The 14354-nt window shown below is 36.4% G+C and overlaps 2 protein-coding genes across 2 annotated transcripts in view; both read right to left on the bottom strand.

The window, feature by feature from the left end:
* LOC133236550 (olfactory receptor 7C1-like) overlaps positions 1-14354 on the bottom strand; it is a 79277-nt gene that overhangs the window by 20558 nt on the left and 44365 nt on the right. The gene's annotated exons all lie outside the window — the stretch shown is intronic.
* Positions 5431-6507, bottom strand: LOC133236547 (olfactory receptor 2B11-like). The gene has a single exon (XM_061398636.1). It carries the CDS (start codon positions 6420-6422, stop codon positions 5484-5486), a length of 939 nt encoding a protein of 312 aa, XP_061254620.1. The 5' UTR covers positions 6423-6507; the 3' UTR covers positions 5431-5483.

Here is a 14354-nt window from a genome sequence, read left to right as displayed (position 1 = left end):
ACAATAAGAGACATATCTATTTCCTGAGAAGTAATTATTTTGGAACAATTTGTAGCAATATTATGACAGAGCTACTGGCAAACTGAGTAGATATTTATACACTTCAGAGAAGAAGAAAAGACCTGATTAAAATAATCTCCAGAACTGAATAATGCTTTGGGTATTATCTATCCATTTTAGCATTTTAATAGACTGTCTTCCACAACCTTCTTTTTTCAAGACATCAGTTTTATCACATACCTTTAATTCTAAACTTTGAGTGAAAAAAATAAATGGTTTTTACTTCTGATGATCCAGTAGCTAATTTTGTCTGCATGCTCTCCATTTAACCTCCCAAAGTTCAGAGGATATAAATCTCCACATCCTCACTCCTAAGACCATGCACTGAGAAGATTTTGCTGTGGTCAGGACCATGTCTGATTTCATGAAGGCTGTGTGTCTCTTAACAGAGCATCATGTGCTTCCTAGCAATGCTCTTATGGCTAACACACAAAGACACACAGACACACACACACACAAGCATGCAAGACTGTGCTGATTACATAATGATGATGTTTGGACTTCCTCATCCTGGAACATTAAGAATTATGAATATTTATACTTCATTTCTTCTTCTTGTTCTGAATCCATATCCTGCCTTCCTTTCTCTGGAGACATATTCTTCTCACTAGAGTATGTCAGGAAGCAGTTTGATTCTCTCAGGAATTGCCATGGACAGGTCTGTCTCTATCTGTTGGGGAGTATGAGTATTCAGAAAGCAAAATAAATAAATATAAAAGATAATGTAAAAAGAAAAGTAAAAGTAAATCAACAGCAATATATAATGAATAACCTATAGTATAGATAGCTGCTATCATAGACTGTGTACACAATGTGATATTAATTCAAGGGAAATCTACTACTGGAACCAAATATGTATGTGACCACTCTATACTATTAATATAGAATACTCACATTTAAATTTTTGTTTGAATTAAACTAAGTAGTTATCAAAAGTAATTATGAAAATGATGTAACTTTCATGTCATATTAATAGTATATTGTTGCATTTAGTATTTATTTTGATTATTATAAGACTCAATAAATCATAATAATCTTCTAATCTTCTAGTAACATGAGTTTGACAAAGTACCTTTTTGTTTGTATCAAAAGTAAAAAAAACCTGAGTCAAAGATAAGATATATATTATGATGATGAAAAAACTGTATGATACTTAATATTTTTTGTTTAAATGATATAAAAAAGTGGATAAGATAATAAATACCTATTATTGACATGATATGAAGGCAAAGGAAAAAGCCTACAGAAGAGTAAGTTGTCATTTGTTTTTTTAATTGGAGTAAATTTCTTTACAATGTTAGTTTCTGCTGTACAAGGACATGAATTACTTATGTGTATACATATCCCTTCCATTGTGAATCTCCCTTCCATACCCACAATTCCACCCTTACCAGTCATTCACAGAACACCAAACAGAGCTTCCCACCAGCTAATTTTGCTACCTGATTCTAGAAAAAAAGTTTAAATTCTTCCTCTTTTGGGGGAATATAGCTTTATTCCTCTGTTCAGATTCATATTCCTTTATTTATTTATTTTTAATTTATTTATTTTACTTTATAATATTGTATTGATTTTGCCACACATTGACATGATCTGCCATGGGTGTACATGTGTTCCCCATCCTGAACCCCTCTCCCACCTCCCTCACCATCCCATCCCTCTGGGTCATCCCAGTGCACCAGCCCCGAGCACCCTATATCATCATATTCCTTTAAAAATTGTTGTGTGTCCTTTAAAAATTGTTGGGCTTCCCTGGTGGCTGAGTTGATAAAGAATCCGCCTGCAATGTGGGAGACCTGAGTTCGATCTGGGTTGGGAAGATCCCCTGGAGAAGTGAATAGCTACCCACTTCAGTATTATGGCCTGGAGAATTGTATGGACTGTATAGTCCATGGTGTTGCAAAGAGTTGGACATTACTGAGCAACTTTCACACATGCATGCTTAATATACAAAAAGTTGAATATATTTAATGTATGCATTTTGATGAATTTGGAAATGGGCCTATACCTATGATACTGCCATCAAAAACAATATAAACCATCACCTCCAAAGACTCCTTGTGCTCCACGCATTTTTTTTTTGTTTGTTTGTTTGTGAGATGAGCACTGGTCATGAGTTTGTGCACTTTAAAACTTAAGAGGGCAGAAATCCATTCTTTGAAGATGTATTTTGTCACTATTGATTTCTGAGTGGAAGACAATTACAATTCTGAAATGAGTTGTCTTTACAGGTCTAAAAGATAAAGAAGTGATCTAAACAGCTCTAAACAGTCTCTATAGCTAAGTTTTCAACTTAAATCTTGAATTTTGTACTCTAAACAGAAGTTACCATTTTGTCTAAATAAGATTAAGTTAAACAAAGGTTATCTTAACTAATAAAAATGATCAGAAATATTATGTAACCTCACAGAATTTTTATTTTTCTTGCTTTGTGTGCATGTTTATGTCAAATTTAAAAACCTTTTATGGCACATCAGCTGCCTATCAGCCAACTTTTAAAGTTGTTTAGAATTATTTGTGAAGTAAATATACCAAAGTCCATTTGTCTCAAGAACTGGACCAAGCACCAAGACGGTCTGTTCTGTTTCAAAAAAATGAATCTGTATTGCAGTTAATTCTTGTTCAGGAAAACATATGATTTATCATCCAATAATTTGCTTAGACCTTGATTTGCTAGACCAGAAAACATGCCAGAAATATCTAAATCACTCTTGTTGTTCTTACCCATTAATTTTTCACTATACAGCATTATGCTGATTTCTGTATTGGCAGGCAGATTCTTTACCACTGCACCACCAGGGAAGCACTGTAATGTTGATTTCTAACCGTATTTTAAACACCAAATAAATGTAATATCCTTTAATTTGCTTTAAAAAATGTGATGTTTTATGACAGAGTTTGAAGTTCGATGTGAGTCCTAGAACTAATTTTGATACTTTCAACTTTTAACGATACAGATTCTAAACCTCAAAAATATGCTTACATTGTTGAAGTAATCAATTTTCTGTCTATTCTAGAAATACAAATATTTTCTTTTTCATCCTAATTCTTGCACAGTTTCAAAAAGCATTCCTGGCTGTCCCCACTATGCATGAAATGGTTCCATGTTGTGGTTCATTATTAACATCACTATCTTGTTCTCTCACTGATTCAGAAGGCTCATGCTTATGATATATACAAGGAACATTAAGAAATCCATATGTTTTGTCCAGATATTTTATTCATTTTATATTTAATGATACATTCCTTAGTTAAAAGTATAAAACATTGCACACTTGCTTGTTAGAATAACAATGTGTTGTTAAAAGATTAGTAGCAATTAGATAAATTGAGGTGGATAAACTTTTGGCCATAGGAAACATCACTACAAACAAAGCTAGTGGAGGTAATGGATTTCCAGTTGAGCTATTTCAAATCCTAAAAGATGATGCTGTGAAAGTGCTACACTCAATATGCCAGCAAATTTGGAAATCTCAGCAGTGGCCACAAGACTGGAAAAGGTCAGTTTTCATTCCAATTGCAAAGAAAGGCAATGCCGAAGAATGCACAAACTACCACAAAATTGCACTCATCTCACACGCTAGTAAAGTAATACTCAAAATTCTCCAAGCCAAGCTTCTGCAATATGTGAACTATGAAATTCCAGATGTTCAAGCTGGTTTTAGAAAAGGCAGAGGAACCAGAGATCAAATTGCCAACATCTGCTGAATCATCAAAAAAGCAAAAGAGTTCCAGCAAAACATCTATTTCTGCTTTGCTGACTATGCCAAAGCCTTTGACTGTGTGGATCACAATAAACTGTGGAAAATCTGAAAGAGATGGGAATACCAGACCACCTGACCTGCCTCTTGAGAAACCTGTATGTAGGTCAGGAAGCAACAGTTAGAATTGGACATGGAACAACAGACTGGTTCCAATTTGGGAAAAAAGTACGTCAAAGATGTACTCTGTGGGAGAGGGAGAGGGTGGGAAGATTTGGGAGAATGGCAATGAAACATGTAAAATATCATGTAGGAAACGAGTTGCCAGTCCAGGTTCGATGCACGATGCTGGATGCTTGGGGCTGGTGCACTGGGAGGGCCCAGAGGGATGGTATGGGGAGGGAGGAGGGAGGAGGGTTCGGGATGGGGAACACATGTGTACCTGTGGCAGATTCATTTTGATATTTGGCAAAACTAATACAATTATGTAAAGTTTAAAAATAAAATAAAATTAGAAAAAAAAAGAAAAAAAAAAGATGTATATTGTCACCCTGCTTATTTAACTTATATGCAGAGTACATCATGAGAAACTCTGGACTAGATGAAGCACATGTTGGAATCAGGATTGCTGGGAGAAATATCAATAACCTCAGAAATGCAGATGACGCCACCCTTATGGCAGAACGTGAAGAACTAAAGAGCCTCTTGATGAAAGTGAAGAAGGAGAGTGAAAAAGTTGGATTAAAGCTCAACATTCAGAAAACTAAGATCATGGCATCTGGTCCCATCACTTCATGGGAAATAGATGGGGAAACAGTGGAAACAGTGTCACTTTATTTTTTGGGACTCCAAAATCACTGCAGATGGTGATTGCAGCCATGAAATTAAAAGACTCTTACTCCTTGGAAGGAAAGTTATGACCAACCTAGACAGCATATTCAAAAGCAGAGACATTACTTTGCCAACAAAGGTCTGTCTAGTCAAGGCTATGGTTTTTCCAGTGGTCATGCATGGATGTGAGAGTTGGACTGTGAAGAAGGCTGAGCACCAAAGAATTGATGCTTTTGAACTGTGGTGTTGGAGAAGACTCTTGAGAGTCCCTTGGACTGCAAGGAGATCCAACCAGTCCATTCTAAAGGAGGGATCAGTCCTGGGTGTTCATTGGAAGGAATGATGCTAAAGCTGAAACTCCAGTACTTTGGGCACCTCATGCAAAGAGTTGACTCATTGGAAAAGACTCTGATGCTGGGAGGGATTGGGGGCAGGAGGAGAAGGGGACGATAGAGGATGAGATGGCTGGATGGCATCAGTGACTCGATGGACATGAGTTTGAGTGAACTCCGGGATTTAGTGATGGACAGGGAGGCCTGCTGTGCTGCAATTCATGGGTCACAAAGAGTTGGACACGACTGAGCGACTGAACTGAACTGATTAGTTTATATTATAGTTTACAGTACTTCAAAAAAAATTGTTTAACAGCCATTATTTCAGTATATATCAAACAGAATAATTTTTTAAATATATTTCCACGGAATGCCCTTACTGGTGTGTATTAGCCAAGTATCACCCTTGCCTAAGAATATGAGAAACATGGCATGTTTTGCAAGAAGAACATCTATTAATAACATGATATGGGAAAGTATGAGAAAGGATTGAGTTATTAAAGAAACCTCTATATACTTACTAAATTGGTAAATACTTTCATCTAATGTCTACCAACTATCACTTGGAAGTGAAAATGCTCCTCATCAGATTGCCCAGTGCCCCCTTTACATCTTTATTCCTCAGAGTGTAGATGAAAGGGTTGAGTGCAGGAGTCACCACTGCATAGAAGAGAGCCATGAACTTGGGCTGGTCTCTTGAGATGGAGGAGGGGGGCTGAAGGTACATGCTGATACCTGGGCCATAAAATAAGAAAACTACAATGAGATGGGAAGAACATGTCCCAAAGGCTTTTTTCCTTCCCTCCGAAGATTTAATCTTAAATACAGCATGTCCAATACAAGCATAGGATATTAGAATTAAGCATAGTGGCACAGCTAAGAAAAAAATGCATACCACTGAGAGTGTGAGCTCATTAGCACCCTTTTCACCACAGGCAGTCTTTATCAGAACAGGAATCTCACACAGCAAGTGATCCAGGGTATTGCGACCACACAGTGGTAACTGTAAGGTGACAGTGGCCTCTGAGACAGCATAGGTCATTCCACTCAGCCACACGGTGGCCACTAATAAGATACAGACGCGCTGATTCATGATGAGGGTGTAGTGTAGAGGCTTGCAGATGGCCACGTAGCGATCAAAAGACATAACAGCCAAAAGCAGACATTCTGTGCCCCCCATTATGTGGAAGAAATAAAGCTGAAATGCACACCTCATATAGCTGATTGTCTTCTTAGACGTTCCCAGGTTAAAGAGCATCTGAGGGACAATGCTTGTGGTGTAGCACATGTCCAAAAAGGAGAGGTTGGTGAGGAAGAAATACATGGGACTGTGCAGACGGGGGTCTAACTTGGACACCAGAATGATGGCTATGTTTCCCATCATGGCCATGGGGTATGTTATAAGCAGAATAATGAATAGAGGAAGCTCTAGCCAAGGACGGTCAGTAAAGCCTAGTAGAATAAACTCTTCAGGATGGCTTTTGTTATTTGGTTCCATTATCTTCAATTTGTTTCACCTATAGCAGGGAGGTAGCAAGAAAGGTAGAAAAAATTTGAGAAATGATAAAACAGAATTATGTAGCTCGCACCATTAAGCATCCAGTCATAGGAGGTTGAGTATAGTAACTAACTGGAAAAAAGTCAAAGTGAAGTCGCTTAGTCGTGTCCAACTCTTTGCAACCCCATGAACGGTAGCCTACCAGGATCCTCCGTCCATGGGATTTTCCAGGCAAGAGTACTGGAGTGGGGTGCCATTTCCTTCTCCAGGGGATCTTCCTGACTCAGGGATCAAACCTGGGTCTCCCACATTGTAGGCAGATGCTTTACCATCTGAACTGGAGGAGAGGACTAATGAAACAAATGTGACACTAGATGACTTAATTTCTTTTCAAGAGTCTACAGAATAAAGGTAACTAGCTTAAGTAACCTAACCTTTTTGAAATTGAATTTTCTTTTGTGTATAGTAAAGATGCTGTGCCTATGTCCTTGTGCTATGGTGAGGATTAAATGTCAAGTAGAAATGACTGTGTTTTATATTCTCCAAAGGAATGCTTTCAAACTATGTTTGCATACTTATCAGCTGAAGATGCAGCTAAAATGAAGTTTATTGGTTCCTATATTCACATGTCTAGTAGAGTAGATGTGGCATGGGACCTAGGAATCAGGTAGTTTCTTTTCAGAATCACTGCTGCAAGGTATTACTGAAATATTTAGACTAAAATCGTTAGCCATAGCTACAGCTGTAGCACAAGAAGAAGGTGGAGAAAACCCTGCACTTAAGCATCATCAAGGTAGCCTTGTTCAGATACAAGTATATTATTATAGTTGAAGAGTTACATCATCCGCATAGGAACTGACAAGGCAGGTTTTATTCAAATCCATCTTAGTAATTTATAATTGAAAAAGAAATTTAAACATTTTTGTGCCAGTGTCCTGAAATATAAATGGAGAGGATTTAGCTATGACATGTTTTCCTATACTCAGAATTTTGTTTTGGAATGTAAATTTTCTTGCCCAACTACATCATTTAAACTGGGCAATTGGTTTTTCATGTTAAATTTTAATCATCTATCTTGCAGGAATTTTTCTTTATTGAGTGGGCTTATCCTGTTTGTACATAAGAATTTGGATAGTTATCAATGACTTAGTTAATTGTCAGTTCAGTTGCTCAGTTGTGTCTGACTATTTGTGACCCTGTGGACTGCAGCACGCCAGGCTTCCCTGTCCATCACCAACTCCCGGAGTTTACTCAAACTCATGTCCATTGAGTCAGTGATGCCATCCAACCATCTCATCCTCTGTCGTCCCCTTTTTCTCCCGCCTTCAATCTTTCCCGGCATCAGGGTCTTTTCAAATTCAAATGAGTCAGTTCTTCGCATCAGATGGCCAAAGTATTGGAGTTTCAGCCTCAGCATCAGACTGTTCAGGACTGATTTCCTTTAGAATTGACCAGTTGGATTTCCTTGCAGTCCAAGAACTCCAAGAGTCTTCTCCAGCACCACAGTTCAAAAGCATCAATTCTTCAGTGCTCAGCTTTTTTTAATAGTCCAACTCTCACATCCATACATGACTACTGGAAAAACCATAGCTTTGACTAGACAGACCTTTGTTGGCAAAGTAACTACAAATCTAATCTTTATGTCTAGGGAACTGGATCAGGAGGCAAATCTTTATTCCTGTTCAGGATAGGAGACTTATCAGTTTAGGGGCAACAGATTACATTTGTAGGGTTGCAGAGCAAAGTTTTCACATTCACTAGTTCATCAAATCCTCAAAGCCATCCTGGGAAGTGTCGCATAAGATTACTCAGGGCCAAGATGTCACCATGGCTCTTTGATTTCACACTACCCCAGGTCAGGTGTGTGAAATACAATAATAAAATAATAATTCCAAGTAATCCTTGATGAGTGCTGTGTGTCAGACACTACAGGAAGCATTTTACATCCATTGACTCATTTAGTATCTATCCCTAAACCTCATGACAAAGGAAATATTAGTATCCATATTTTAAGATATAATTAATCATTTATCCCTATTAATAGCCTAACAACTATGAATGTTCTAAAGATCAAAAAGCAATCAATTTCTTCAACCAGGTAGGAGATAATGAGAGTAAAAATTCAAATTTAAAGATTCCAAAACTGTATATTTAATCTATAATCCTATCCTAGATCTCTTTCTAGTCTTTTCCATGTGATTCTCATGATATTTCTTTACTTTTAAATCTCAAATATCATGACATTTTAATCCAACTTTTGAAGTACTTCCAGTGATTTTTCCATCACTGTTTAACCACATAGGGATCTCTTTATCTGTGAAGGTTTAATGTCCACTACATTTTATTGTAGTATATCTTTTACTATATAATTTTCATTACACAGTATTTTATTTATATTTACAGTGACTTTAAAGTTATATGTGGAAAAAGATTATTGAAAGAAAATATTTTATCTGATTTCAAAACATCTGGATCAATCATGTAGACAAGTTGATCCACCAGATTTTTACTACATATTAAAAATGTTCACATAATTGACTACAAGCTGCACATTTAGTTCAGGTATTTAATATTTGTCAGATTTAGTGTTTATTGGGCTTCCCTGGTGGCTCAGATGGTAAAGAGTCTGCTTGTAGTGCAGGAGACCCAGGATTCATCCCTGGATCAGGAAGATCCCCTGGAGAAGGAAGCAGCAACCCACTCCAGTATTCTTGCCTGGAAAATCCCAGGGATGGAGGAGCCTGGGAGGCTACAGTCCATATGGTTGCAAAGAGTCAGACACGACTGTGCGACTTCACTTTCACACTTTTATAGTGTTTATTAAAATGTACATGCTTTTAATGTAGGTTCAAATGAGAGAATGAGTTTGATTACAGAGAAAAATCTAGTTTCTTTCTACAACACCACACTAGTTATTTCCAATGTTTAAAGAAGGCTCTCAGAATTGAAATGCTTTCTGATTTTCCTTCAAATATTTGGCACTATGATGTACACACATTCCAACCTTTCCTAAGAATAGATAGATTTTAAAAGAAGAGTCTTTTGCTTACCCTTATTTTGATAAATATCATTTAAGAAAAAGAAGTGTGAGACATCAAGGAATGCACTTGATTTTTCAAATTTTCAGAGAAGGATTAGAAACTGGAGTGTGCAGATGAGTACTTAAGAAATAGCTTCAGAAGTGTGAGTTTTCCATTTGATAAAATGCTGCCACAAAGGAAAAAGCCCAGCTTAGGAAGACCTTAGTAGATAATGTCAAGAGTGTCCTGTGGGTGTGCAATTTTATTATATTCCTGAGACCCTTGGGCATTATTTTCAAATAGCGTATTTATCGTTATCTCAGATGAGTTAGCAGACAAGGTTCCTTGGGACAGAGTTCTCCATGGGAATGCTCCTTATGTACGTTTGTTTACCTTCTGAATTGAGGTTTGTATTAAACCTCCTCTATTGCTAGATTTGTTTTATTTTTATTTTTTTTTAAATTCCAAGAGTTTATTTTATTTTATTTTTAAACTTTACAATATTGTATTAGTTTTGCCAAATATTGAAATGAATCCGCCACACGTATACATGTAAATAGACTCATTTGATTTCCCAACACACTGGAAACTAATTTTATTTTATTCCTTTATTTTCCTTTTAACTGTATGTTTTATTTTCATGATTTTTAAAATTGAAGTATAAATGACATATATTACATTATTTTCAGGTGTACAATATGATGATTTGACATTTATATACATTTCGATCACAGTAAGTCTAATTACCATTGATCATTATACAAAGTTACAATTTTTTCTTTGTGATGAGATCTTTTAAGATTTATTTTCTTAGTAATTGTCAAATTTGCAATGTAATGATATTGACCATATTCACAACGTTGTACATTACATCCCCATGACTAATTTATGTTATAGCTGGAAATTAACCTGTTGATTCCCTTCACCCTCTTTTCCACCTTTCAACCCTCATCCTCTCTGGCAAACACCAGTCTTTTTTCTATAAGACCCGTTTTGTTTGCTCATTTGCTTTTTAAAAAATATCCCACATAGAGTATGTGTCTTTGTTTGTATGACTTATTTTCTTAGCATAACTTCCTCAAGGTCCATCTGTGTTATTACAAATGGCAAGATTTCATTCTTTGCTTATGGCTAGGTAGAATTGCGTTGTGTATGTGATACTACATCTTCTTTATCCATTTTTCCATTGATGGACACTTAAGCTGTTTCCATATCTTAGTCATTGTAAATAAGGCTGCAATGAACATATAGGTGCATATATCTTTCTGAATTACTGTTTTTGTCATCTCCAGATATACACCAAGAATCGGAATTGCTGGATTATATAATAATTCTATTTTCAATTTTTGAAGGAATGTCCATATGATTTTCATAGTGTCTCCACAAATTTTCTTTCCCATGAGTTGTGCATATGTTCCTCTTTCTCTACATTCTTCCCAACACTTACTATTTCTTGTTCTTTTGATAAAAGCCATGTGAGAAATGTGAGGTCATACTTTTGGTTTTGATTAGCATTTCTCTAATAATTAGTCATTTTGAACATCTTTTCATGTGTTTGTTGGCCATCTGTATGTCTTCTTCAAGAAACTGTCTATTTGGAACTTTTACTTGTTTTAAGTTAGATTGTTTGTTGTTTTGTTATTAAGTTATATGGGTTCTTTATTTTGGATATTGTTTTTATAAATTTTTCTGTATAATGATTTGTAAATATCTTTTCCCATTCTCTAGGTTGCATTTTTTATTCTGTTCATGGTTTCCTTCATTGTGAAGAAGCTTTTATGTTTGATGCAGACTCATTGGATTATTTTTGCTTTTCTTGCCATTGCTTTTGGGGTTAGATCCAAAAAACTACTGCCTTGAGTGATGTCAAGGAGCTTACTGTCTACATTGTCTTCTGGGAATTTTATATGTTTTCATCTCATATTAGAGTCTTTAATCCATTTTGAGTTAATTTTGTGTATAGTGTCAGGTAGCAGCCCAGTTTCATACAAAAAAGATCTTAATGACCCTTGTAACCACAATGGTGTGATCACTCACTTAGAGCCAGATATCCTGGAGTATGAAGTCAAGTGGGCCTTAGGAAGCATCACTATGAACAAAGCTAGTGGAGGGGATGGAATTCCAGGTGAGCTATTTCAAATCCTAAAAGACGATGCTGTTAAAAAATGCTGCACTTAATATACCAGCAAATTTGGAAAACTTATCAGTGGCCACAAGACTGGCAAAGGTCAGTTTTTACTCCAGTCGCAAAGAAAGACAAGGCCAAAGAATGCTCAAACTACTGCACAATTGCACTCACCTCACACGCAGGCAAAGTAATGCTCAAAATTCTCCAAGCTAGACTTCAACAGTACATGAACCGAGAACTTTCAGATGTTCAAGCTGGATTTAAAAGAGGCAGAGGAACCAGAGATCAAATTCCAACATTTGTTGGATCATCAAAAAAGCAAGAGAATTCCAGAAAAACATTTACTTCTGCTTCATTGACTATGCTAAAACCTTTGACGGTGTGGATCACAACAAACTGGAAAATTCTTCAAGAGATGAGAATACCAGACCACTTTACCTGCCTCCTGAGAAACCTATATGCAGGTCAAGAAGCAACAGTTAAACCGGCCATGGAATAATGGACTGGTTCCAAATTGGGAAAGGAGTATGTCAAGGTGGTATATTGTCACCCTGCTTATTTAACTTATATGTAGAGTATATCATGCAAAATGCTGGGCTGGGTGGAGCACAAGTTGGAATCAAGATTGCTGGGAGAAATATACATAACCTCAGATATGCAGATGACACCATCCTTATGACAGAAAGTGCAGAGGAACTAAAGAGCCTCTGATGAAAGTGAAAGAGGAGAGTGAAAAGCTGGCTTAAAACTCAACATTCAAAAAACGAATATCATGGCATCTGGTCCCATCACTTCATGGCAAGTAGATGGGGAAACAATGGAAACAGTGACAAGTTTTATTTTCTTGGGCTCCAAAATCACTGTAGATGGTGATTGGAGGCATGAAATTAAAAGACACTTGCTCCTTGGAAGAAAAGCTATGACAAACCTAGACAGCATATTAAAAAGCAGAGATGTTACTGCTGACAAAGGTCTGTCTAGTCAAAGCTATGGTTTTTCCAGTTATCATGTATGGAGGTGAGAGTTGGGACTCTAAAGAAAGCTGAGCGCCAAATAATTGATGCTTTTTAACTGTGGTGTTGGAGAAGACTCTTGAGAGGCCCTTGGACTGCAAGGAGATCCAACCAGTCAATCCTAAAGGAAATCTGTCCTGAAGATTCCTTGGAAGAGCTGATGCTGAAGCTGAAGCTCCAATACTTTGGCTACCTGATGTGAAGAAATGACTCATTTGAAAAGACCCTGATGCTGAAAAAGTTTGAAGGCAGTAGGAGAAGGGGATGACAGAGGATGAGATGGTTGGATGGCATCACCGACTCGATGGACATGAGTTTGAAGAAGCTCTGAGAATGATTGACAGGGAAGCCTGGCATGCTGCAGTCCATGGGGTACTGAAGAGTCAGATGTGAATGAGTGACTGAACTGAACTTCCAATTTTTACAACACCATTTGTTGAAGAGACTGTCCTTTACCACATCATTATTGCTTTTTTTTTTTTTTTTTGCCATAAATTAATCAACCATATGTGGGTGGGTTTGTTTATGGGCCCTCTATTTTGTTACATTGATTACTATGTCTTTTTTGATGCCAGTACCATACTGTTTTGTTTTTTGTTGATTCTTAATATAGTTTGAGATCAGGAAGATAGATGCCTCTGGATTTGGTCTTCTTTCTTAAGATTTCTTTGACTATTCAGGAACTTTTATAGTTCCATAGAAAAATTTACAATTGTATGTTCTAATGCTGTGTAAAATGCCATTTGAATTTGATAGGGAATTCATTGAATCTGTATATTGTTCTGGGTAGTATGGATATTTAAATTAATTCCATCAATCTGTGGAATATATTGCCATTTATCTGTATGTCCTTCAGTTCCTTTTTCAGTGTCTTGTAGTTTTCAGTGTACTGATCTTTCACTTCTTTGGTTAAATTCATTTTTAGGTATTTTATTATTTTTAATGCAATTGTATATGGGATTGCTTTCTTAATTTTTCTTTCAAATAGTTGTTAAACAACAATTTAATATATCATCAGAGTAAAGCTATTTTGAGTAAATGATTCTGGAGGATTTAAATGTGAGTTCCTTCAATACCTTATTATGTTTATTTGTAGAATATCTCACATAAGACTTAATATTTCTGACCATACAATGAAGGGGCATAAAAATGAGCTGGCAAGAAAAGAAAAAAAACCCCATAATTGGTCTTTCCAGTGAGGAAGAATAAAGTGACATTAAAAAATTCTTTAGAACATTTTAAAACTTTTCTAATATAAGGACTTAAGACAGTCTCTCTTTCAACCCTTCACTCTCTTTCTCTTAATCTCTCACTTACACATAATAGTAGTCAGATTTGTATATATGCCTTAAGATTACAAAGTTACACTCATAGATTCCTTGGAAAACCAGGAATAAAACCACCATATAACCCAGCAATCCAACTCCTAGGCATATACCCTGAGGAAACCAAGGTTGAAAAAGACACATGTACCCCAGTGTTCACTACAGCACTCTTTACAACAGCTAGAACATGGAAGCAACTTACACGTCCATTGACAGATGAATGGATAAAGAAGTTGTGGTACTTTTACACAATAGAATATTACTCAGCCATAAAAGGAATGCATTTGAGTCAGTTCTAATGAGGTGAATGAATCTAGAACCTATTATACAGAGTGATGTAATTCAGAAAGAGAAAGATAAATATTGTATACTAACACATATATATGGAATCTAGAAAGATGGTACCAAAGAATTTATCTGAAGGGCAGAGATGGAGAAACAGACAT

Source organism: Bos javanicus, chromosome 23, assembly GCF_032452875.1.
Source record: "Bos javanicus breed banteng chromosome 23, ARS-OSU_banteng_1.0, whole genome shotgun sequence".
Taxonomy (NCBI): domain Eukaryota; kingdom Metazoa; phylum Chordata; class Mammalia; order Artiodactyla; family Bovidae; genus Bos; species Bos javanicus.
The sequence above is the reverse complement of the archived record's forward strand: the minus strand, read 5'-3'. Positions and strand labels throughout refer to the sequence as shown.

Bases quoted from the DNA above. Each gene is read 5' to 3' on its own strand.
- LOC133236547 (XM_061398636.1), bottom strand. From the start codon at position 6,422: ATGGAACCAAATAACAAAAGCCATCCTGAAGAGTTTATTCTACTAGGC.